The 26,559-nt window shown below is 41.0% G+C and overlaps 1 protein-coding gene across 1 annotated transcript; it reads left to right on the top strand.

Moving 5' to 3' along the window:
- The first annotated feature begins 1,316 nt into the window (after positions 1-1,316).
- Positions 1,317-25,881, top strand: egln1a (egl-9 family hypoxia-inducible factor 1a). The gene is made up of 5 exons (XM_080037366.1): positions 1,317-2,316; positions 19,592-19,711; positions 24,582-24,718; positions 24,806-24,873; positions 25,320-25,881. The coding sequence occupies exons 1-5, from the start codon at positions 1,609-1,611 to the stop codon at positions 25,373-25,375; spliced, it is 1,089 nt and encodes a 362-aa protein (XP_079893492.1). The 5' UTR covers positions 1,317-1,608; the 3' UTR covers positions 25,376-25,881.
- The last annotated feature ends 678 nt before the right edge of the window (positions 25,882-26,559 follow it).

The raw sequence follows: 26,559 nt of genomic DNA, 5'->3' as shown, positions 1-26,559 counted from the left end.
ATGCAACCATTAGCGTCATTAACTGCCCACCAACCTACTAACAAGTCAATTAAAAAAGCGACATGTTTATGCATTTTATTCTTTTGTTGTGTGAAAGGAATTTGACACATGCGAGCCAGGAATGAGGGCAAACACACTGACGTTGACGTTGACTGATGGTGCCTTCAGGTGCTCCCTTCAAGCTCCTACATTGAATCTGGTGTTTTGTTATCAACACAACTGTTCTTGTATTGCTGACCAAGAGATGATGTATTATTTCAAAGTAGCTGCAGGGAGCTACTTTGTGCTTCTGCAGGAATGGTAACAAAAAAAGTGCACCCACATGTCAGTGACGCTCTCAGCTGAAACGTATAGCCAAAGTCGATTGTCCTACAGAGATGCAGAAACACATTTCCACAGTTGTTTTACAAATACATGCAGTTTGGATAAATCATTTATAATAATGCTACCTTTATTGCCCTCTTCATGAATATTTGAAGACAGTGTCTGGATGAAGTGGCAAATACAGTAAGAAAGTATGTTTTGTAATACCATGTGGGCTGGCCTAGGCCTATACATTTACTAAATGAGTCCTTTTTCATTTCTACTAACTTATATGCAGTCGTTGATTGAGTATTTAGATTCTTTTTTTAAGTAAAAGAACAAGTTCCTAAAAATACTCAATTAAGGGATGCACTTAAAAGTTTGCTATAGCCTAGTAGGCTATAATTACAGATGTATTATGTAATAATAATAATAATAATAATAATAATAATAATAATAATAATAATAATAATAATAATAATAATAATAATAATACAACTAGCCTAGCCTACTGTATGAACAATAAAATATTGTTGTATCATTTTATTTATTATGAATATTATTTTACGTTTGGATAAATCCTCACCATTAATGTGTAAGTAGGCTATAGCATTATAATATAATGAGGTAGATATTTTTGTTATAGGCCTAGAAGATTTTTTATAAATGTGTAAAGTACTGTATGAAATTAAATAAAAGAACATATTTACAGAGAATAATTCCCGAGGCTGCACTACTAAGTGTAAATTACATTTATGCTATTACTTTTGCACTCCTTGAGCAGAGGTGGACTTTTATCATACGTGGCCAGGGACGTGCTCCCCATTGCTCGGACATGAACTCCACTATCACATCACCACGTGTTTCAGGTTTCAGGTCTATGGTTTGGAGACATGTCATGCACTGAACCGTCCTCTGTCCGACAGCCCCTGAAGGCAGCGCAGCATGGGGCGGGGCTTATGTGCGAACGTCAGAGCAGGCTGGACCAGAGACAGGCTGAGCACACACACGGAGCGGCGCCATGCACTACACTCGGACCGACGGCTAGCCAGCATAATGCCTCCCGAACACCACGACCCAGCCCGAAATGCTCGGCCCAGAGCACACGTTGTCGATTTTTTTCACTGATACAAGATGTGAAGAGGGAGTAAGAGTGATAAAATGGCGAGGTTTTGAGTCTTACTTTTCCGTCTCGCTCGGTGTAGCGTGGCAGAGGCAGTGGATCGTTTCCAAAGTTGTCGGTTAGCAGGGCGCGTGTGAAGGATCGGATTTAAAGGCGCAGCGCACCCGTTTGTAGCCACAAACATGGAGAAGGAGCAGATCGATTTGGACCGAGACCGACAGTACTGTGAACTTTGTGGGAAAATGGAGAACCTCCTCAAGTGTGGTAGGTGCCGAAGCTCTTTCTACTGCAGCAAGGAGCACCAGAAACAGCACTGGAAGGCACACAAGCTCATTTGTAAGGAGGCGGACAAGGCGCAGCTTCCCAAACACAAGTCCGAGCAGGCGCCGCTGTCGTCCGAAGACAAGGCACCGGAGAAATGCCGGGAAAAGATAAGCCCCGAGCGGGTGGACAGTGCCTCTTTACCGGTCACCACACACACAGAAGCCCCCGTGGTCGGTGACAGGCGGGGAGAGGACGGGTCCAACAACGAAACCGCCACACCTAACGGACAAACTAGCTCGTCGCCTCAGAAACTTGCCATGGAGTACATAGTCCCGTGCATGAACAAGCATGGCATCTGCGTAGTGGACAACTTTTTAGGAACAGAAATCGGACTGGGCATTCTGGAGAATGTCAAAAATCTGCACGAAACGGGCAAGTTCACTGACGGACAGCTGGTCAGTCAAAAAAGCGACTCCACTAAAGACATCCGAGGGGACAAAATCACGTGGATAGAGGGGCGGGAGGCCGGCTGCGAGAAGATCCGCTTTCTAATGAGTCGCATGGACGACTTGGTCAGACATTGTAACGGCAAACTGGGAAACTACACGATAAACGGAAGGACAAAAGTAAGTAAGGTGTAAACAAGCACTCGTCACTTTTTTCATGTTTTGGGGTGGCAGGGCTTGTCCCCCAGGAGCCAGTCAAACCTGTGCTGTTCTGCTGTCATACACCTGTCATACACCTGTCATGCAGCGCAACCAGCAGCATGTCGTGGTTCCTTAGGACAACATGTTTAGACAGTTTCTATTCTGTCACCAAGGCACTCATACTTTCAATATCGTATTGCTGTTTGCTAATTAGACCTGACCTCGGAGTGTAAGAAGCTAGTGAATCTCCTTTAACTCGAGGATAAAGTGTGGCTAATGCCCTTAGTTGATCAGGATAGGATTATTTCTTTAACAGCAAGCTTTTTGTGCAGATCTTCATAAGGTTTCTGTTGTTTTTTTTAAAGAACACATTGCAATTGGCATCAACACTGGGAGGGATGAGAGGTTGTTGAAGCCAGTTGTAAAGAGGCCACACACCCATAAAGTTGTTATCTATAGTTGTGTCTGCAGCAGCTTTACAGTAATAGACTAGAGTCAGTCATAAAGAGAAGAAGGAGTTCCTCTTACACGCCCTTTTTGCTGTGAAGCAACTGAAAGTATGTGACACACAAACACAGAGGTGTTTCATCTGGAAAATATGAGTCATGATGGCTCTATTTACAAAAAAAAAATAATAGGGTCAGAAGAATTGGGCGGTAGGGAATCAATGGACTTTCAGGGTGTGTTACATTGTAAGATGTTTTTTGAATAACGTTTCATCGTCAGGTCCTTTTTAAAATAGCAAAAATTCTTGAAACCCAACTTGAGGTCTTCATATTGATTTTCTTTCCCCCCCCCCCCCCTTTTTATCAACAACAGCACACACTCCAAATATATTCATTTCACTTTCACTGAAGTGACAGAGAAAGCAGCGAATCCCCACTGTTTGTGCACTATAAAAGAGATTTGTAGATCGACTAATTGATTAATCAACTAATCGTGTCAGCTCAACGGGGGCCGCTGGATCAGTTTCAGCAACTAAAAGGTGTACTAACTGAGTGTATACGCATTCACACACATACTAAATGATACAGCGGGACGGGGTAAAAGAACGCGTGCTGCTGCTAAAAGCACACAACAGAAAAAAGGAATACACCCAGATCAATCTTATTCAGTGTGCGTATTACGTTTCATATTCCACTTTCACTCTTATTTTGATTGAATGACAGGATGTGTGTGTGTCTGAAGGAGCTGCAGCCATTGGTCGCAGGCAGTATGAAGTCCAGCTGTGTCACTCAATCATCCACAGGTGTGGTTTTGCTTGCAAGTGATGAATTCATTACACTATCGCAAACAATTGGGTTAGAGAGGGCATTCAGTTGTTGAGAGAAGGACCTGTAGATTTCAAGGTTAGCGGGGAGAGGAAACTGTGGGCAGCCTCTGCTTCACTGAGGTGTGATCTCTATGAAAGTGTTATATGATGATAGGTGTTTTCATTTTCGAGCTGAGATGAGGAAAATCATTTGTAACTTTGAAGAGTTGTCCTAACGCCTTTTGTGGTCATTTCTAACTGTTGCTGTCACTCTAACTGCTGTGTGTGTTGTTTTTAAAAGGCAGCCTATACGTCAGCTCAGAGCAATGCCCACCACGCTGCTCCAGCCCGGCGCGGCTCTTGGGTTGCGTGCGACTTACTGCTCTCCTTTTAACCAGATTTGGTCACCATGACCTTATGACATGACACTGACCCAGGAGGAGATGAGCTGCTCTCAGCCTTCCTTCTCCTCTCCTCGGGCGAATACCCTGAAGTAGACACTGACAGTATCACTGAAGTTAGGCTGGGTCCCTTATCCAATGCTCCTTTCCAGTCCCTGAAATAAATCATCCCTTTGAGTGGGTTGTTGTTCTAGAGAGGTCTTAAATCTACTTCATTGTCATTATAGAGGCAGCCTACTTTGTGATGTGCTTTTGTCATCATTTTTTTGTCTTACAACCTATGTATACTAATCGAGGTAGACTTGTGTTACAACCTCCAAAATGACTAGAAAGTTAAACCAACGCCTCTCGAATAGTTCAATCAAAAGCTAAAGATTATAGCTGTCATGAAGGCTCGATTTATTGCAGGACTGTGGATGTTAACACTCTGATAGTGTCTGAAGTGTCTAATGTCTTCTCTAAAGTTATTGCCTGTAAAGATTTTTAAAAGTGTTTTAAGTGCACTACACTTTTAGATATTTATTTTTAGATCATATTAACTACGTCAGGTCCGGACTCCGGATAGACGGAGTTAAGTCCGTTCTTTAAGTTTAATTGATATAGATTACCACAAAATACACATTCAAAATAGATCCTCCTGAACACTAAGCTCACTAAGTCGTGGTAGTCACTGTTTGTCATCTAACCATATCCTTTTAATTAGCCACAGCACTTGACATTTAAGGGATTTAGCAATGAAAGAGCATACATTGGATTCAAGCCTGTGGCCTTTGCTTGCTTCAGGTATTTGGTTCGCTGTGCTGCTGCTGCTGGCACAGAGCTCTGCCTGCCCCCGCTGTTATTTTTAGGCTGCTCCTACTGTCCACTCAGTTTTTTCTTCCTGGCTGGCTCTTTTCGTAGCCATGCTAAGTTTTTCAGAAAGCACATTATTTCAGTGAGTGGTCAGGGGTGTGCAGTAGTAGATCCGCGCCACTGAGTCAAACTCTGTTGAGAACATGACTTCCTCACCTACTGCCCTAGTTGCCTTGGCACACACACACACGCACGCAAGCCTGGACTGTGACCAATGAAAATCAGCATGACTTGCACAAATGGAAGGCTGCCCCGTATCAATGGCTCAAAGGGACACGACACAATGTAAGCACAATTCGCTTTTGGAAAGATGGGGGGAAATGATTTTGCCCAAATAGTTGTTTAATTTCATTGTTTCCATTTCCCCCGTTTCACTTGATAACATTGTGGGAAGTCGCAAGCAGCAGGACGTGTTTGTTTCTCTGCAGCTCCAGCTCGTTGACTTCTGGCTGAAGCCATTAGAACATTATCATCACGGAACAAATAAAGAAGCTTGTGACTTGCTGCTATGGCTGGGTATCGTTTAAAAGGTTTCAATAGCGATACCGATACCTTGACCTCGATATTGGCGCCTGAACGATTCGATTTTATGATGGCAGTTTTAACAAGTGGACCTTATGCTTAAAAAACACAAGTTAAGTTTAATTCTTCAGCTCCTTGACAATTTTTACAAAATATCAATAAATAAAACTTTGAATGAGCTGAATTCATAGAAACTGTCAACAGATTAGCACAAATGCCCTATCTCCTGAGCCACTGCAGCCCTACTCGCTGCTCCCCACAGACTGTTCGTATGCCCAGCATTCTAAAACGGTCACTACTAAGCCAAGGCTGCATTATAAACATTCATACTGCTAGTGTACAAAGCTAGCATTTAAACAGTTATGTTGTAGTAAAACATAACTGTCCTGCATGCTATTTGGTAGCTCGGTATAGAATTTAAATACCAGCTTTAGATATACTATAGTACAGTCCCACAGGCACCAGCAGACTCCTAACAATGTCATCATGCAATTCTAATATTCTAATTAGTACATTTGATTGACAGGCTGCTTTGAATAGACCCCACTAATAAGACAACATGACATTCATTTAGATGGCAGCTGTGATTGTTTCAAGCACCACTCTCCAACATGAAAAAACAAAAGACATTCATGGAAATGTCAATTCCCCTATATTAGACATAACAATGCATATGGTGTGCCATGTTTCCAGATTCATTCACAAGTGGGTTATATATGATATTTGCAATTCTGAAAATAAGGATTGACAAATCAACAGAAACTTAATCTACAGGTTTACTGACATTGGAAATGTTTGATTGTCAATTGTTTGATCTCTCAGTACTTTGTTATATTTTATTGACCAATTTGATATTAATTGCAAACTGATTGACAACATTGCCTGGAATGGCAACATTGCCTGGAATGGCCTTGCTGCCAGTATTGAAAAATCCACATTATTGCACGGAATATGAGTAATATTGCCGTGTTAATCATCTCTAGCTCAAACCACCTGTTTGCTGCGGGACACTGAGAAGCAGTTTAACCTTAACAGGATAATTGTAACGACTTCACCAACCCTAGGTTTTGTATTGTTGACTTGAGTTATTTGTGGTATTGTTTATAATGTCAAATAGTGACTGCGGACATGTGTTCTTTCAGAAGGAAGTTGACCGTTGACCTAAATCCTAAAGTTATATAGAGAAAGAAGGCTAGAGGAAGTCATGTGCCGGTGGTGCTCTGAGTGTTGCAGCCGACTGTACATTATTCTGTAGTAGTCTGTGTGAGCAACTCGTTCCTTCCGCCTACAGTACCATCGTGCCCAAGGCCAGCGCCTCACATGCCACCTTTGACCTGCTTGTTGTTTCACCATCTATCCAGTAAATGAAAAATGTAAAAGTAGTGAGTCTCAGGAGCCAGTCCTTTCTTAAATGTGTAGTGTCAGTCAAAATCACCCTTTTTTCCCAAATCAGTGAATATCGATCCACTACCTGTCCATGATGTGTGTGTGCGCTGAAAAGAAAATCCAGTGTTGATACACAGTTTAGGCTCTGTAACAGGCATGTAGCTAGCAACGGTGGTCACCCTTTGTTTACATACTGTTTACCTAGGCTGTGTATTCATAAAACTGGACTTTTTTCCCCACTGTACACAAGAAAACAGATTGTGAGGAGATATTCACTCATTTTGACAAAGTGATTTTGACAACAAGCATTCTCCAGAATCACTAACTCCACCTTTTTAAAGCCCCGTTATAATCCACATGTGGGTTTGAGGACGCTCACAATACCTTTTGTCAGTATAATACACACCAGAGAGAGACATGAAGGCCAGTAGTTGGATGTGACATGCTGTATGTTATATGTTTCGGATTATTCGCATACTCTGAACAGGTATTCACTGGCAAAACGGAAATTTTCAATACAGTTTGATCAAATCCAGATGCATTTTATTTTTTCCTTTGAGCACATGTTTATCTCTCTTCGTTTACTATGCCGTGACTGTCTAAGCAGGGACCTGGCTGTGAGCCAAGTGGAGCTTTGAGAAACAGGTCTCCTGTGTTTGACTGTCCACAGCTGTAGTGCTGAAGACTCTTTTTAATAAGACTAATCGAAAGTAATTTTTCAGAATTAGTGACTTTAATCCTGTGCCTGTGGAGCTGTAAGCTGATGGTTGATGCAGAATTTGATACCCGTGTGTGTCTAATAACTCATCCAAAGCAACCTCTTTTCTGTCTAAACCAACCTTTGTCTCAAAATGGCTTTTGTGTATTCAATTTTTCCCAGTGTTATTATTTGCCGGAGGGTTCAACTTCGACCTTTGGCAAAAATAAGTATCGGTGACTGATCCAATTACAGAGTGAGCTCACTTGGCTCTCACACCGGCATGATGGAGCCATTCAGTCGGACTGAGCAGTGGCTTAGAAAGTTACTGCACAGAACACAGACACAGGATTGTAGATGTTCTTGCGGCTCTTGTTGTTTGTGCATGTAACTTACCACCTGACTGACTGTTGCAGAGTTTTGAAGATGAACAGATGCTCTCTGTCTCCCTTATCGTGTGGGCTAATCCTGTGTGATTTTATGACTTGTAAGAGTAGAAATAGACAGTAGGGCCGGCCTGTTTGTGAGAGGATCCAAGCATCCCAATGAAGCTTAAAGCAACTCAGAGTTGATCTTACAGTGCTGCTTGAAAGTTTGTGAACCCCTTGAGCATTTTGGAATTGTATTGTGTTTAACCATTATTAATACATTTTTAGCAATACCAGTATTTTTTTATATAAAATAACAGATGTTTGTTTATCAATTCAACATTTTTCTTTTCCAGAAATCAATTGTTAAAAGAGATAAAACAAACTATTTGCCAACTGTTGTATGTGCAAAAGTTTATGAACCCTGAGCTGCATTGCTTAAATTGAGCAGGTAAAACCATCAGGTGGGCCAAACTGATTGATGAAATGGACCAATGTAATGAGAGATCTTTAGGGAAGAAATTGGGTGGCACAAGGTAAAACAGAGAAAAAACCAAGTCAGTTTAGGCTCACCAAAGTGAACCCATACAGGTCAGACATGCTAAAAGGGGAAACAAATCTCAGAGGATCTCAAGAATAGTTTTGATTTTGCACATTTGTCTGGGGACAGCTATAAATTTATATAAAAAAGTTTGAGCTCCATCGGTCCACCGTGAGGCAAATCATCTACAAATGGAGAGCTTTAAGAATGACTTAACATCTGCCTAGAAGTGGACTTCCTTCAAAAATATCCACAAGCGCCACATGAAAAGTGATTTTTCTGGTAAAGGCCAACCCAAACATTACATCTGGAGATTTGCAGACCATTTGCCACCACCGTTCTTCACTTGGGATAAGGTTCTCTTGGTGGTAGGCAGAGTTGTGTTTTTGCCCAAACATGGTGGTTTTGGTTATCACCAAACAGTTAAATTTTGGACTAATCTGTCCACAGAATAATTCTTCAGACATCTCCAGGTGCTCTCTGGCAAAGTTGTGACAAGCAGTTTTGTTCTTTTTTGAGAGCAGAGGCTTCTTCAGCAACCCTCCCATGAAAGCCATGTTGACTGAGTTTTCTCCTTATTGTGGAACCATGCACATCTGTCCCAGATGCTGCAAGAGAGGTCTGCAAATCACTAGATGTAATGATTGGGTTGGCTTTTAACTGAAAAATCACTTTTTTGTGGTGCTTGTGGATATTTTTGAAGGAAGTCCACTTTTAGGCAGATGTTCAGTCACTCTTAAAGCTCTCCATTTGTAGTTGATCTGCCTTGAGCTCAAATTTTTTTAAATTAATTTATAGCTGTCCCCAGACAAATGTGCAGCATCACAACTCTATTCCTGAGATCCTCTGAGATTGTTTTCCCTTTTAGCATGTCTGACCTGTATGGGTTCACTTTGGTGAGCCTAAACTGACCTGGTTTGATCTCTGTTTTATCTAGTGCCGTCCAATTTCTTCCCTAAAGATCTCTCACTACATTGGTCCATTTTATCACTCAATTTGGCCCATCTGATTATGTTTACCTGCTCGATTTAAGCAATGCAGCTCAGGGTTCACAAACTTGCACATACAAAAGTTGTCAAATCATTTGTTTTATCTCTTTTAACAATTGAAATCCGGAAAAGAAAAATGTTGAATGGATTAACAAACATCTGTTATTTCATATAAAAAATACTGGTATTGATAAAAATTAATTAATGTTTAAAATAAATAAAATTCCAAAAGGCTCAAGGGGTTCACAAACTTTCAAGCAGCACTGTACGTTAACTTTTGTTCATTATTGGGAGACACCAGCTGAGTGTCCTGACATCTACAAGGACTTTACACAATACCCTTCAGAGTTATGCGTTATTATGATTAGGGATGGGCATTTTAAGAAATTCAATTGATCGATCATCGGAAAAATTAACGAGCAATTATCGATTAATCATTATCTTTTTTTACATATTAAAAAATGCCAACAGAACATCCAAAATACAGCGTTTTTACCATAGAATGTATACAAGAGGTTTTTACTCAATTACATCTTTATTCCAAGATCTTCTAGGCCAGGGGTGGCCACTAGGTCGATCGCGATCGACCGGGTAGTGTGGGTCGATCGCGTGGCATTCTTATAAAAAAAAATTATTTAATTTTTTTTTTTTTTTTTTTTTTTTTAACTATGAAAGAGCGAACGAGCCGTGTGAGCATGCGCCGACGTTCGGTGGAGGGAGAGAGGACACCACTTTCTAATTTGACATACAGTACATATCAGTTTGTTAGCCAGTGAGCTAACCACAGCTAATCCAAGTCAAGGAAATGTTGAGGCTTCTACACTGTGACAAATTCTACTATGTAAAATACAGCCAGAGAGAGGAAGACTGTTCAGACAAACAGACCACCACATATTCTAGTGGGGCAGAAGTGATCATTGAGAAGGATTTTTTTTGTATGACTCTATAAGTCTGCCTTTAAGATAAACCTATGCATTTGTGTATATTTCTTGCTCTTTTCAATTAGAATTGCTTAAGCCAGTGATTTTCAAATGCGGGGTTATGGCAGGGGGGGCGCGGATGAATATGTGAGTTTGTGTTTTTTATATTAAGATCACGGCATAGCTGGACAAGAGTTCTTCTGCTTCATTCCTCTCACTGCATTTAAATGCATTCATTATATTACAGAGAAATAGGTCTCGTTAAAGAAAAAGAGCACCAAGCCCAACCCAGAGGACCCTGCATGCATTTTTTTATTTTTTTATTAATATTTTTATGGAAAATCCATGTGTCTTTCTTCAATTGCTTCTAATTCATCAGACCCAGTGTCTCCAAATTATTTGTTCACACAAAATTCCTCATATTTAGCCTCTTAATTTTCCTCTCAAAGTGCACCAGATTCATGCATTTCACTTTAAAAAGGTGAAAAAAAATCTCCCGGGGGGGCATGCCCCCGGAACCCCCTAGGAGGGTCTGGTTCTCTGCTGGCTACTATTTTCCTCCAGCAGGACATTGGAGGTACTAGCGTGGCACTGGATGTGTGAATGACATTTAACTAGGCAATAATTTGGGCAAGTCTGTCTGCCTATCTTTCTCACTCCGCTGATGTTTATTGGAGACTTTGGTTGTATGCAGCAGTTTTTTCTTTTCTATACTGGAAAATACCTTTACGCGCCCCACACACATCCTGCGTCTACCTCTGGAGCGCGTCGCGTTACCTTACTGCTGCCTCTCTCGGACTTTTCTCGGACACACATGCAACGTCTCAGCAGCTGCTGCTGCAGCGCTGCTTCTAAAAGCCCTATCTTTCTACATAGAATTTTCATAGATAATTCCCATTAAAAATGAAGTTCTTTCATGTCATCTATGATGCATATGATTTATATTGAGTCTGGACAGTAATCCGTGCGCCCCATTGCCATTTTTTTTCTTTTTTTTTGCCATATTTTCGCTTGTTGGAAGTTTTATTTTGAAGGGGACACACCAGGAAATAGTAGTAAGTAGTAGTAAAAATATTTATTTCGGTCCATCAAAGCACATCACATGCGATCAATAAAAAAAAGAAAAAAAATTAAAAAATAATGGCCGAAAAGGTCTAGGCTGAAGCCGAGGCTTGTTATGCCGACCCTTTTTACAATAATAGTAAGTTCATTATTAACACCTTCATTTACCATTATTAATTATATATATAAAAGAAAAATACATATACTGTATATATACTATATATATAGGGGAAGGTGGGGTGATTTGTGCATTTTGGAAGTTGCAAAACCCCTTGTTTCTAGAAAACCGTGGAAGAAATTGGAAATGTGACCACATATTTAAGAAGAGCCATCCATTTGACTCATCCTGTAAAGAAGGGAGACACAAGGAATAAGATATAAGCACATTTAAGCTAAAAAAACTGTGTTTTGCCTTTCAAAGTAAAATTTCCATGATCAAGGTTTTTTGATTATTGTGTCTGAACAATTATAGACACGTTTGAAAACATTTGACACATGTTTTAGTGCTTTGGTATGCTACACTTTGAGTCTATATAGTTAGCACAATGTCATCCCTAAATTGCTGCATCATGCCTATTATCCAAAATTCTGGGGCTGGGGTGATTTGTGCGCAAGGGCCTGGGTGAGTTATAAGTAAGTAAGTAAGTAAAATGTATTTATAAAAGCACATTTATGACAGTTTGCACTGTCCAAAGTGCTGTACATAGTGCATTCAGTAGGTAAACAATGAAGGTACAATAACAATAACCAAAATAAAAGACGTAAAGCCCATACATCCACATAAACACAGATAGTAGTGCAGAGGTAAGTAAGTAGTGCAGAGGTTAATGGGGAGGAAACACCAGGGTGTACATATGGGTTTTGAGCCTTGATTTAAAGGCAGAAATGTAGGGGGAATCACATTTGTCAGGTGGCAGTTGGTTCCACAAGCACGGAGCAACTAGTGCAAAGTACATTTCTGAGAGTTGTGCCAGTGGCATGGCTGTATACGCTGGTCACCAAAAGAAAGTGATTGTCTACAGTAGCTCAGAAGAGAGTGACATCTCAATTCCACTTAACGACACCACTGATGAGAGTTCAGATGGCCAGAAAGATGATGATGGTGACTTTGTCATTGTGACACAATGACGCACAAATCACCCCACTTTTTTTCCGAAAGCTATATTTCTTAAACAGTTTATTCCAGATCCAAAGTTTTTATTGCCAGGGATGCACAACATCCTGAAATATATGTACATATTTGAGTTGGAGACATAACTGTCAAGGCCTCACTTTAAAATCACTTTGAGTAAAAAGTTGCACAAATCACCCCACCTTCCCCTATATATATATATTTTTTTTTAACGTTTACAAATATATAACTCTCTGCAAATACATAATATAATATAATACAATACAACAAGATACAATATGACATAATACAATATAACATAATATAATATAATACTATAAATATAATACACTAAAAATATAATATATATATTCATATTTTAACCTCTAAAATATATCATTTTCTACGCTTACACAACATAGCATAACATAACAGAACATAATATAATATAATAAGATACAATATAACATAATACAATCTAACATAAGATGACACAATATTATAAATATACCATAAATATGAATATAATATACTATTAACATTATTTACCATGAATACAACATAAGATAAGATAACATAATATAACACAACACATAATACAATATAATAATTCGAAAAAAAGAAAAACAACAAAAAAACTAAAACAAAGCAAAAACAAAGTCATAATGACGCTTTATATCTTTCTATTACCTTGGTTTTGAAATTCCTTTTGAATTTTTTAATAGAGTTGCACGTTTTTAGTTCACAGTCCAATTGGTTCCATAGGTTGATACCTTTAACAGAAATGCACCTACTCTTAGTGTCCGTTCTTGCCCCTGCACTTCTAAACATATGTGCGCCTCTTAATTGGTAGTGACCATCTCTAGCCCCAAACATCTCCTGGATGCAGTGCGGAAGTGTTCTGTGATGTGCCTTGTACATTACAACTGCCGTTCTAAGGACAGCTAGATCTTCTAATTTCAAGGCGTGGAGTTTAATGAAAAGAGGATTTGTTGATGCATAATGGTGAAACTACAGCGAAAGCTGCCAGTATGAAGTCAATATGACTCTCAGCAGAGTATTTCAAAAATCACTTTACTGATTTATACGGGAGAGAGAGAGGGGGGTGTGGTCGGGGAAGAAGAAGGCCGTAGACACAGATAGAGCAACGGAAAACTGTTGCGCTCATCATGATCTTTTTTATTTCTTCACTATATTGGATCTCTATATGTGTCATTTATCCAAAAATGAAATGCCAGAACTAATTGAAAATTAGGTTTTTAAATCCCTCGGATTTTGATTGCACAATTAAATCGTGAAATAAAGGGATTATTCGCGTATATGACTGAGGGATGTTTTATTTTGAAATAAACACACCGGGTAAACGTGTAACTAGAGTGAATGCTGCTGGTATGACTGTCAGCAGAGTATTTCTCTATCAGTTAAAGCACAGAGACGCGAGAGAGACGCGCTGCTCTCAGAAAAAAATAGGCGAGCCTCCTGAGGTGAAGGGGAGCGTCGCTGCAGACGTGCCTCCGACGCGCCTCAGCAGTGCGTCTGAGGTTGGATGTGTGCTCGCTCTACGTTGATTTCACAGTCTGTGACCAAAAGTCAGACGCAGACGCGAGGTAGACGCGCAGTAGAGGTAGGATGTGTGTGGGGCGCGTTAGGCTGCAATTCTGCAGACATGTTTCCTCTTAACTGAGAACCGTACCGTACAGAACAGAACCGTGACTTAAAAACCGAGGTACGTACCGAACCGTGACTTTTGACCCCTAATAGTAGGTGGTAGCTCACTTTGACTTGGTCATTTTAAAAGTAGCTCACAAGCTGAAAAACAGTGGCCACCCCTGTTCTAGGCAAACAACAATCTATTAAGACAGGCAACTTTTTAAAATAAAATAATAATAAAATGCGGCGCTGGTTAAAGCCTGAGGCTATGAGCCAACAAGGAGCCAATGCTACGATGCCTTTTTAAAGTTTAAACACATATGCGCCTCCTAAGATGCTGCCAAAGACTGCATAAGGGCACTGCACGTTTCTCTGAGTGATAAAGGACCTAACGTTACTTCATCTAATCATCATCTAAAATGTGCAAATTAGTTCCCTGATGAAGGCGAAGTAGGAAAGCATAGACGCTAAAGTTAGCCGCTAATGCTAGTGGCGCTAACGTCACACGTTAAACAGAGTCGGATGTAGGCTTCAATGTACAAGTGGTACATAATTCGGTTTTAAGTGTTGTACTTATACAAGGTTTCACAATGCTTAATGAACTTAGTTATTTTTGGTTCTAAAGCTGTCCGGTCCGATGCCAAACTTCGCCTTAACTTCTTCCTGTTTATGTTTTGACATCTACGGCAGCTCGCAGGCTGCTGCCTGAGCCTGTTCTGTTGTCTCCTACTACTAGTTAAGTATCTCCCCCTGCTGGTAGGATGTTTAATTGCTGCCCATACAGTCTTCGGTGCTGCCACATAGTGAAACTCATTGCTGTGCTGCCGGACTCACACTGCGCAACACAACGGCTATATGATCGATAACAATTTCACGTGATCAACAATATTCTTAACGAGCAATGATCAATTAATCGATTAATTATGCCCATCCCTAATTATGATATAAGAAAATGCTTTTGTTTCCACAGTGACACGTTGAGGGTGAAGGGTAGCATTGCTGCTATGTACGTCCCTCCTATTGTTCACAGCCTACAGTAAAGAAGAAAATAATAAACTATGTCATTACTTTAAACAGGGACTTCCTCTTTAGGCAGCACCACTGTCCGACAGATAAAGCAGTGAGCTCTCCAGGCTTGGGGCCCTGGCCGGCTCGGTTCCCACACTCTCCTGGACTACAAGGTCTCCATCCCCACTGTTTGTACTGGTGTTTGGATAAGCATCTCTTCTGTGAAGTTAGCGGACCCCTTGCAGCTTTTCTTCTTTGTTTGCTCCACCCCAAGTTCATGGCCCACACATCAGTGCAGGAATCAGGGATGAACTGATTGTATCACAGTGATCAGGTGGAGCAACTCCCCTCCTTCAAAACCCCAACCCATTACGGGTGAGCAATTTGAGGAACATGTCTAGTCAGATATGTAGTGTTATTACATTGGTTCAGAGATTGTAGTACGTTATCGACTAAATAATTTAAAAAGTTTGCCAACAGATAAGTTGTTAATTTAAAAAGTTGGTGATTACATCCCTACATGTCTACTTAAGCCACGTTTCCACCGCAGGAACTAGTTCCTGGAACTAGAACCTTTGCAGGAAAATGCTTGTTTCCAGCGCAGGAACTAGGGTCTAAACTGTAGTTCCCGTAACCTTTCTTACCCCAGAAAAAGATCCTGTTTGGAGGTAGGACTTTGCAAAGGTTCAGGAACCTTTGAGGCGGGGCTGGGATGTTGATGATGTCTGATTGGTCGAGTTTTTTACCTATGATGTTCAAATCTCTGCTTAGCAAGCGTCTAATTTCCTTGTTTGAATTGAATCCATTTGCGATGTAATAAAAAGCGAACAGCCCAACATGAGCGTCAGAATATTTATCCACCTAAAATGATCCTGATTCCAAAATAGAACAAAGTGAAAACTAGACTAAGCAACATTTTATTTTGTAGTAACATTGGGTCTCAACTCTGTAAGAGAAGCCATGTGGGTGAAACAAGACACACCTCAGCCACATTTTCATGCTATTACATTTAGGTGCACATGTTTTATTAGGAAGGCTTTTCATTTAGCTTGTTGGTAAGAATGAAACACTGCATGTAAACATGACGTATTTGTCGACCAGGAAACCCCACAGGGCCTCTTCAAGCCATTTACCATTGATTGTGTGACTGATGGAGGTGGCAGAGGGACAGGACGAGTACATTATAGGCACATTTGTAGTGCCCAACAGACGTGTCAGACCTTTTGAGAAACATTTTTGAAGCTGTATGGAGTCAAATGGACACTTTTCTGGATTTTGTCCTTTTGATTTAAATACTAATGGTAATCACATACCATAATAGATTTAACATAAACATTGTCTACACACACACACAAATGGGGAGTCGCCGGGCTCGAGTCACAGCCACGGACGAGTGATGAAAGATAACCTAAAGATTAAAGTTACCCGTTTGATGCGAACTACGCGCATAAGTAGCCGAACTTTACAACATATGTTCAACATGCATAAACGTGGACATGTAGAAAGCGATAGGCCATATTAATCAGGAAATTAATGAAGGGCGATAATGACGGCGAACACATGACAGGCAAACGTGTGTGTGTGTGTGTGTGTGTGTATCTATGGACCTATTATAAGAAGTGTGTAAACTAGCGTAGTTCATGTCAACTGTGTGTTTACAGGCGAATGAACGCGTGTGTGTGCGTGTGTGCGCGCGCGCGCCTACAAGTGTGGGCGCACGAGGACAATGACGTCACGGTTAAACGTGAAAAAAATTCCGTCGTGTACACGGTTAGACATTTTTGTAAACGTTCACAACATCTCTATCAGAAATAAATATTAAGCAAAGTTAATACCAGCAACTGCAGCGAATGGTGGGTAATGTAGGAACACACTAACAGTTGCAACTTGACTTACTGAAGGCCTCGGTGATCTAGTGTGACGACCTCTTAATTCTCATGTCATTCACTCCTTGACTGTAGATGCCAGGCGCCTCCGAAGCCATGCCTTTTGGAATGTAAATTCGCCTGGCGAGTGGGGTCAACCTCCTAATGAGGAATAAGTGGCTGAGAGGAGAGAGGATGTTCAAATGGGGATAAAGGTCAAGGGGTGAATATGGCAAAGAAGAAAACCCTCCAGTGGTGTAAAAATTGTCATGTTGGGATGGAGAATATTTGATACTGGTGGCTCATTGAGGTTAGGTCATAGAATTAGAATGATAGAAGTATCATAGAATCATGTATGCCATGGTGCAGTCAAGAGAAAGGGAATATTAGGCATGAACACACATGATCATATACATTTATTTTATTGTGGAGAATCTGAGATTTTTCTTCTCGGTGCATGTTGCAATTTCCATCAAGGTCTATGCTCCGAGCCTATGGACTGATCAAAAGAGGTGTCTCAGTTCTACTGCAGGTCCCTTCATGTGAAAGGCAAACTGGGGTTGAATATCACTTCATACAAATTTTGCATTTACACATTTACTGCTCTGATTTACTTTTTTGTAAGGGTTTAGAAAAGGACTAGCTGACCTATTGGCATATTCATCTGCTAAACTTGCTTACCTGGCATACTCACGGATGCACCTTTTGAGCTTGTGCTTGGAGATAAGCTTCCCTGCAGTTGGATGAAGCATTATAGACTTTCAGCAGCTGTCCAGTCTGAGGAAATGAAAGGCGAAACTGCTGTGTCCGAATTTTTTGCAGAGTGCCAAGGCTGGCGCACCTTCAGTCAACCCCCACACACACATACTCCTCACACCCCACCCTAACACATCTGAAATCCCCACAACCACGTTTCCACTAGGCTGGGACTGTTTACCCTTCTCCAGCCTTGCAGCGTGAGCCGAGCAGTTAAGGGTTGGGAGGGGTGACATAGCGGAGGATCAGCCAACCTTCCTCACGCTCTGCACGTAGCACGGCCATTAAAAAACTGCTCCCTCTGGAGGGAGGCCAGGAGTCAAAGTTTACATCAGTTCACTCTTCTCTTCTGCTCCAGCCCCACCCCTTTGCTTTCACTGTCTGTGCCCCCCCCCCTCCCTCTCTCTCACACAGACACACACACACACACACAGAAAAGCTTACTATATTGCGTCTTACCGACAGGAAGCCATTCTGTCAGTTTGTGTGCCCCTCATCGGCGTGCTTTCCCAGAAGCTGTTTCTTCTGAGACCTTCCCCCTTTTTTAAGAATCGATGGGGCAGTTTTTGTCAGTTGCAGCAGAGGCAAAACTCCCCCCCCCCCCCAGTTCTGTTGTTTTGGGGCTTTGAAGGCCCTGGTACTCTGCATTCCAGTGGTAACCTGCATTGCTCCAAAGATGTGAGCACAATGTGGACTGACGCAGGTCAAATGGGCAGGAAATTTTGATTTAGACGTATGTTTGACGTAGATTTTTCTATTCACTCAATAAGTGTCCACAGACTTTGCATGCAAAGATTTTGCAATACAGCGACTTTAAAGTACAATATAATTAACATCTCCAGAAGGACGAGGAGCAATTCAGTAATCCTTGAAGTGCAACCATATCCTATCATTTGTATGCAGCCAGCATAGCTTTTTTAAGATTTAAACACATTATTTCAATGGGTGAAGGAGTTTAGTCTGTCGTGAGTGTTTATAATAATGTTGCCATGGCTTGTGTTGATCCAAGTGCAAGGAAGAATGTGGAGGAACTTGCCTTTTGTTTGTCATATCACTGCTTAGACACGGTGCATGGGGGCTGAATCTGCCCTCTGCATTTGTGCACGTTCACTCCTCGCCTCAGCTCCTCTTTCAAGTGTTGCTTGTCATTCTGCCAGTGCTTATGGTGTGGTATCTGATATGCAGTCTCATATGCTAGGGAGTGTAACCGTGTCATTTAAGGACAGAAAGAATCTTTTTAATCTTCAACATTGACATCACATCTTCCACGAAAGTCATGTTCGGGGAAGGAAAGACAACCATTTTCTGTCAGTGTGCGAGTCACCACGTGGGAGTGTGTGTGTGAGAGTGTGTGTGTGACCAATTCCCTGAGGGACTTTCTGCTCCGTGTGAGTGCATTCACTCTCTGTTTACACCAAGCAGTTTACAAGAGCTCATAGGGGTTCAGTGCCAACACGAGAGTCTTAATAGAGCAGGAAAAGGCCAGGGGAAGTCTACGTGCAGCACGATATCTCCGGTTTATTTTCTCGGTAGTATAAAGTTTCTAACGAGGCAGCTGTGTGTTGTAAGCGGCCACTGCTTGAACCAGACTTGGTGCAGGTAAAACAAGGACAATGGGATGTGGCTGTGCCAAGACAGTCTGCTTTTTTCACATCACGGGTCAACAAAGGCAATCTGAGCTACTCCAACATACTTGACTGGATCTGCACTGACACACACACCTTTTGAGTTTGACCTTGATTGCTCTGTTTCCGTGTTCATGCAGTTACCTCTGTTGGCTGGTTTAATGACACATTAGGAGATCTGCACATTTTGATTCCGTCACGGTGTGTCTGTTTTTTACTAATGATGCTTTATCATCTTCCCGTCTTCAGGCAATGGTGGCATGTTACCCTGGAAACGGGACAGGATACGTGCGCCATGTGGATAACCCCAACGGGGACGGACGGTGTGTCACATGCATATATTACCTTAATAAAGACTGGACTGCCAAGGTATGTGGAGCAAATGATGTCTTTGTTTTTCCATTAGCTTTCATGTCTTAAATATTGATCCAACTGTGTTTTGAAACCATTGCTGTAGAACTAAATCATTTGCAAAAAAACGGCCATGTGTCTTTTTGCCTGTCACATGTCACAACAAGTCAGCGTAGTTCGTCAGGGCCCTCGACCTCAATCCTGCTTTATTCCACACCCGAGTCAGTGATGGAGGTGACGTGTCAGTACGAGCTGTTTGGATCCTGTTTAATCCCATTTAAAATGCAGAGATCCTGCTAATCCAGCCACGCCCTATCAGGGAGAAGAGTGCCCCCCCATGCTACCTTCCACACAGCACATAGTTCCTGCTGCAGCAAAGTTGATTCAAAGTAGACAGAAGGCCACGATGTGTCACTTAGTTTATTACTCACATCTGAAAGTTTACACTATCGATCAAACAAGCATTTCAAATCATTCATTCATTGTGCACTATTGTGCTCTGTTTGGCTTAAAACAATGTGTGCTCTGGAATGAAATATCCATGCATCCAAATGAATCGAACACAACATCTGTAGACACCAACCTGTAATTTTTTATTTTTAACTCCCACAGAAGGTTTGACATTTTGCACAACATTCAGGCTTCACAAAATGTAAGCCACACTGTAATTTTTTAAGTGTTTAGCTGTCAATGTTATCAAGCTAAGAAACTCACCTCTTGAATATGAGCAAGATAAACAGGATGCTGCACCCTAGGAAGTAACGGCAATCTTTACGATAGAAAGCTTAAACTGTTAGGTTGAAGGATGGCTTTCATGCTTGTGTGACGCGCTGCAGGCATTACAAGACACATAAGTGGACGAGGGCTTCTCTTTCCAGACTTCCTCACATACTTGACCTCCAGACCTGCATATGAAAATGACGTAATTACAGGAAACTCTGTTTTGCTTGTGGATGCCGGTTAGTGGTGGAAAGCAGGTCATCGATGTGTTTGTCGTTTGACCATGCGTGCTATTAAACATAGGATGACTATTTTGAGCTGTCGTTAAAAAAATCAATAAAGCGAGTTGAGTGGATTATGATGGGGAGCCTGTCATCAGCTAACACAATAACTAACACCTTATTTACTGACATTACTGAATCACCATTGCATGCGAACACTATTATAAGAGTATTTTGCAGTCTACTACTAATGTACTGCATTTCCATCATGTCCCTGTTGAATAGTTTCAGCCTGTAACTGCAGTTCCTCTTCCCTTGTTTTGTTTTGCATGTGTTATCGTGATTTTCAGGCTGATTGCCCCCAACACTTCACATAACCAGCACATACAGTAGTACTGTTCTTATTTTTTTTTGACAAATGTACCAGCAAACAAATGACTTGGTATATGTGGTGTGTCTCATGTTGCTATAAAAGCAGTGTCGTTACCACACCACGCCTCTTCATAGCCAAAAGATGCTGATAAATGGCATTCAGCCTAACCTGTGACCCACTTTAGTAGCAGTGTTTTGCATTATATTACCTATCCCGTGTGTACGCCCCCAGCACTTGCTCAACACGATCATAGTTTTGGCTTGTGATGTGAATACTAAATCTCTTCCTGTTGATACTTGTAGTAATTTGCACCAGTTGGGTCAAGTTCCCCTTATTGTTAATCAACTAAGCTGTTGCATGTTCATACACAGGCTTCAATTATTCAAATGAGCCATGTTCTGGGACCCTGTTGGATGTGTGTGAATAATTCCAGCCTGGTCTCTGATTGGTTGTTTTATTAGGCGTGTGAAGAGCGGTCTTTTATAGAATGTGGTTGCCTGGATACTGGGGCTCCATGAGAGAATGACATGGCTTTGGAATGTTCAGGTTCAGTTGTTCCAGTTATTTACCGCCATATTTTCAACATGTCTCCTCAACTGCTCCACTTGTGCACAAAAGCATTAGGGAACTGCAATGTTTACTGTACACAAGAAATTAATATTTCAGCCCAAATTACACAGGAGGCCCATACAGTTCAGTGTGTGTAAAGTACCTTTATGTATCAACAAGTGTTAGCCTAAGAAGTCTATGATATTAAAGTATTGGTTAGATTTGTTGTGTTCTTCACTTCTGCTGCAGCATGACCAGTCACATCTTTTGAATGTTCCCTGTGCACAGGCCAAAAATAAAATAGAAAAGCCCCTTTAGTGGGAGGGAAAAGATGCAGGCAAGCAAAAGTCAAAGTGGAAGGAAATGAGTCAGCCGATGGAAATACTGCAGTGCACTTGATTCTGTGCAAATTCACAAGAAATTCTATTCAGCTTTTGAATTAAGAAAAAATAATTATCGAGTATGTAACTTTTCAGAAACATAGCACTGGAAAAAAAAAGTGGAATCAAATACTCTAAAGTGCAATACAGTAACAATTTTGATCCACCAAGATGTATAGTATCCTTCTATCCATTTATTTTGACATGGCTTAACTTGCTCAGGGTTGCATACGGTTAGCATTTCCCAGCAAGTATTGGGACCCTCCTGTTATTTCTGCCATAACTATCTACCCTTAATATTAAAACAACATGAATCAAATTCTTGGGAAGTAACAATTTTGCAATGTAAGCAAGTTGTAGTAATTACTTTCAACTCGTGGTCAAGCTCAAGGCCTGACACACAAGATGCTTTGTAAATAATGAGCTTCATGCTGTGATGTGTGGAAACATCATGTGACTTCCTTTCGTGAACAGTGCTTTCAGCGGGCATAGGGGTGTCAGTTTTTTTTTTTTTTTCAATAGATTTTTTGGGCGTTTTTATGCTTTATTGATAGTGTAGAGACAGAGTTGAAATGGGCCAGAGAGGGGAGTGACATGCAGAGAACGACCGCGGGCTGGAATGAAACCCGGGTCCGCTGCTGGCCGAGGCCCATGGGGGGGACGCCTTACCAACTGAGCTAAGGGCGCCCCAGGGGCGTCAGGTTTGGCTGGATTTTATTTGTTACACCTCGACAAGGTGTCAGACATCAAAATACATTTCGTGACATTCACTGTTTCCACCACCCACTAGAAACCAAACACTCTTCATGAGCTTCAACCATCCAACGTTCTGTGTGAGTGAAACAGAAATGCAACTTAATTGTAACTTGTCTATCCGTTTACAGTACAGCATAACAAATGTGTTGTTTAAATAAAAAGCCTGTCACTAATAATTGCAGGTGCTAGGCGTGGCACAAGTACTTTTCCATACAACAGGCCACAGTAACAGGAGTTGGTTCCATTGCAGAGGGGTTGGAGGGTGCGGTCCATCGACTGCAGCTTCTTGTTTTATTACTCCACAGCAATATTTAAAGCTGATCGGCTGTCAAGGAAATGCCAAAAAATGACATGTCTTGTTTCGTAGATTAATATTCATTCATCGTCTGAAACGCTCCGTTTTAGTGCCTGTCTCTTAAATCCCGCCTTCCAAACATCCCAGTCTGCTCTGATTGGCCCCTGAATCTGCCTGCCGGTGTGAATCTCACTGTGTGCTCATCACATGTGGAGGTAATGCTAAATTAGGTTGGTAATAGGGGGCGTGGCTTCTCCCCTTTATGACATCATATGGGGAGAAACAATTTGACTAGGGTTTTGAAACAAAGGTTTAGTAGGAGAAAATGTCTCGCTTCCATGTATGCCCACATTGCCCAGTGTTTATAATGGTATGGACAATAAAAATAAAAAAAGATTCTGATTCTTTAATAATGACTTCCTATCCAGCTCTGATATATACACATAGTAGAAAGAAAAGTCATTAGGCTCATATCAATAAGATGAAGTTAAAGCCACTTACCTCTAATGTCATGCATGCCTTGTTTCGGTGAATCTCCCAAATGTTTGAGTGCAGGAATGGTGTGATGCAGTTTGATAATTAATACTGAACTCTATACAGAGAGGTTATTCATAAATTGTATTGAAATGGGTTTTATTTTCTTAAAAATCTTGAGAATTAAACTTTAATAGTTAAAGAAACACATTCAAACCAGTTCCCACCTCAATGTCTTCTGTTCTGAGGTATATCAACTCTATTACATTTTTTATACAGTGTGTGCATTTTGCTTTCTAAACTCTAAAAATCTTTCAAATGTCAGTCAGTGTCCATTTGGGTGACAGCATAGTTTGACTGCACGATGTAGGTCAGAAGATCATCCTGTGCTTAAGTTATGGCCGTTTTTTTAAAATTATATCCGAACTATTGTTAAAATCATCAATCCCTGAGCTGCTCACACAGAAGAGAAAAAAGCCCGCCTTTCCCCTGTCTTCTTTGACCCTATTGTACTTAATTTAGTTTTGTCACACCTCTGGCATTCCCCTTCATTCAAAGTCGTAAAAATGGGAATAGCATAACTCCTCCGACAAAGGGTGTGAACCTTTTTATGCTCTGCTAGTTCGCGTGTGAAGAGAGGGGCCTATCATATCAGCTGTGTTAGAGTTTAAGCGGCACGCTTGCAGCAATCTGCATTTTCACTCTTCAGGTCCTTTATCCAGCCAGAGCAGTTTTCCTGTCCAGTTATTCTTCCTATCCCTCCACAGGAAAGCCGCCCCCCGCTGCCGCTTCCGATCCTGAGCTTTCCTCCTAGCCCGTGGAGTCGCACAAGCCTTTTCCTTAACATTGTCAGCCTATGTTGATCACTGAAAAAACCCTCACACGAGATACATTTAAGTGGATCTTTTATATTGTTTATGAACACAGTCTTCAGGAGACGTGATCTTGTTTAAATTTTTAATTGTTAACAAGACAGAAATCAAACCCACAAACGTGATCACTGCAGAGGCTTGGTTCACTTAGTGTTTGCTTCCTACTGTCTCTCCTTACCTTCCTGCTATCGCTTTGTCTTGATTTGTGGACATAACCGGTTTGTTTCCTCTTGTCTCTGCTGCTCCAGGAACACGGTGGCCTTCTTCGAATCTTCCCAGAAGGAAAGGCCCAGTTTGCCGACATAGAGCCCAGGTTTGACCGTCTGCTGCTGTTCTGGTCGGACAGACGCAACCCTCACGAGGTTCAGCCCGCCTTCGCCACCAGGTCGGCTTCAAGTCCTTTTTAACAGCACACACTCAGATGATCTGGTCCGTTTCACTATTTCTCATGGGTGTAATTCTGTCTCCCCAGGTATGCCATCACGGTGTGGTATTTCGATGCAGATGAGCGAGCCAGAGCTAAAGAAAAGTACTTAACGGGTAAATCTTGAATGTCTTAATTCGGTTTTGGTTGTCGGTAGGGCGGCGTATGGAAGTTTAAATAATTTTTTTTTTTTTTTCAAAATGCCAACGAGTATCAAAACATGTAGAGCATTTGAAATGTGCGGTATCGAATAAAAAGTATTTTCGTTCAACGTCAGGGAGCCAATAAGCAAGCAGCATGCTTGATGTGGAGATAGGGCATTTGTGATAATCTGGAGGCAGTTACGTCGATTTCAGATTATTTTAAATTTAATTTATTGATATTTAGTTCAAATGCCAAGGGGCTGAATAATAAAAAGTTTATTTTTTTTACCATAATGTCCAATGTCATCTTGCTAAAATGGATTTCATAAAATTGCTATTTTGAACTATACCCAGCTTTAGTTGTGGGTGTTTTTACGCTCTTTTCTTCATCTCTTGTTTGTGTTCCCTTTTGTGTGCAGGTGCAGGCGAAAAAGGAGTAAAGGTTGAACTCGACAAACCCTCGGATCCCAGCTAATGGGAAGCCTGCATCCACTACAATCAGCCGTTAAGTGCTTTGTCCTAAGAAAGTGGCTTATCGAGAGCGTTGTTTTACATGGCAACAGCAGACTTTGGCTTGAGTGTGTCGAAGAGACCCAAAAGTACAGCGATTTCTGTTCTTTTTCACCAAACCGGGGTTAACCCAGCGGACCTTGAATGTCATGACATTGTACTGAAAGGGATTGTGTGGATTTATTTTTTATTTTTTTCCTTCCACATCTTTTGTGGATAATGCTGACGTTACAGCAGACTTTTTCAGAAAATCACTTCAAACCGGAATTAAGCTCAGAGATAACCTACATCTTTTGCATATTGTTTTTTTGTTTTGGCAGTTAATTCCTTAAAGGTACAGTGTTCTGCATATGCTTAATGTGTTATGCTTTTCACATGGAATCAGCTGTTATAAGCTACTGTATGGCAAAATGTGCTTTGAGTTTGCAATAATATGAGGAATGATCTGAATTAAAAACACCCTTTTTCTGACAGAAATGCACTGGTGTTTTCTTGAGTCCATTCATTTGCAGCACTGAGAATGTTGATTTCATAATTTCTTGTGTTTGGGTTCTGCATACCCTCTCTAAATACCATTTATTTTTAATTTATCACCTTCTCCTTCTGTTCGCACATAAGCAGTATCATGATGCCATCTGCAGGACAAATTTGTATTGCACCCACTATGTTTCCTCATGGTCAAGGACCCACTGTAAATAAAATTCCATGATAATAAGAAAAATGCATTTAGCTACAGGACAAATTCAACTATCAACACGTTTTTTTAGACAATATATTATTTAAATAATTATCTAAACATTTTAGTCAATGGAGCAAGTGATAAATGACATTATGAGCCAGGAAATGATTCTGTAAATGGCTTTGCAATTAGATTTCTAAAGTTATCCTGTCCTACACTCTGTGCCGCCGCCTTGGTGTTTAATATCAATCACTCTATATTTTAACAGAATTAGATGGCAAATAAGTGCTCTGTAATCACATTTGTAACATTTTAAAACCAATGCAGACCTTTTTCCAAGACATCTCAATTTAAACCTGATAAGTGCAGTAGTGAGAATGTTCTACTTTAGCAACGTGAAATTCCCATGGTGCATAATCTATTGAGTGTACTCTGAGAACAGCTTGTCTGTAAAATGGGGAGAAGTCCAA

Source organism: Ammodytes marinus, assembly GCF_949987685.1.
Source record: "Ammodytes marinus genome assembly, chromosome: 11".
Classification (NCBI taxonomy): domain Eukaryota; kingdom Metazoa; phylum Chordata; class Actinopteri; order Uranoscopiformes; family Ammodytidae; genus Ammodytes; species Ammodytes marinus.
This window is presented reverse-complemented; position numbering and strand designations above follow the sequence as displayed.

Bases quoted from the DNA above. Each gene is read 5' to 3' on its own strand.
- egln1a (XM_080037366.1), top strand. From the start codon at position 1,609: ATGGAGAAGGAGCAGATCGATTTGGACCGAGACCGACAGTACTGTGAA. The intron at 24,719-24,805 runs GTCGGCTTCAAG...CTGTCTCCCCAG, and splicing joins CAGCCCGCCTTCGCCACCAG to GTATGCCATCACGGTGTGGT. The intron at 24,874-25,319 runs GTAAATCTTGAA...TTTTGTGTGCAG, and splicing joins TAAAGAAAAGTACTTAACGG to GTGCAGGCGAAAAAGGAGTA.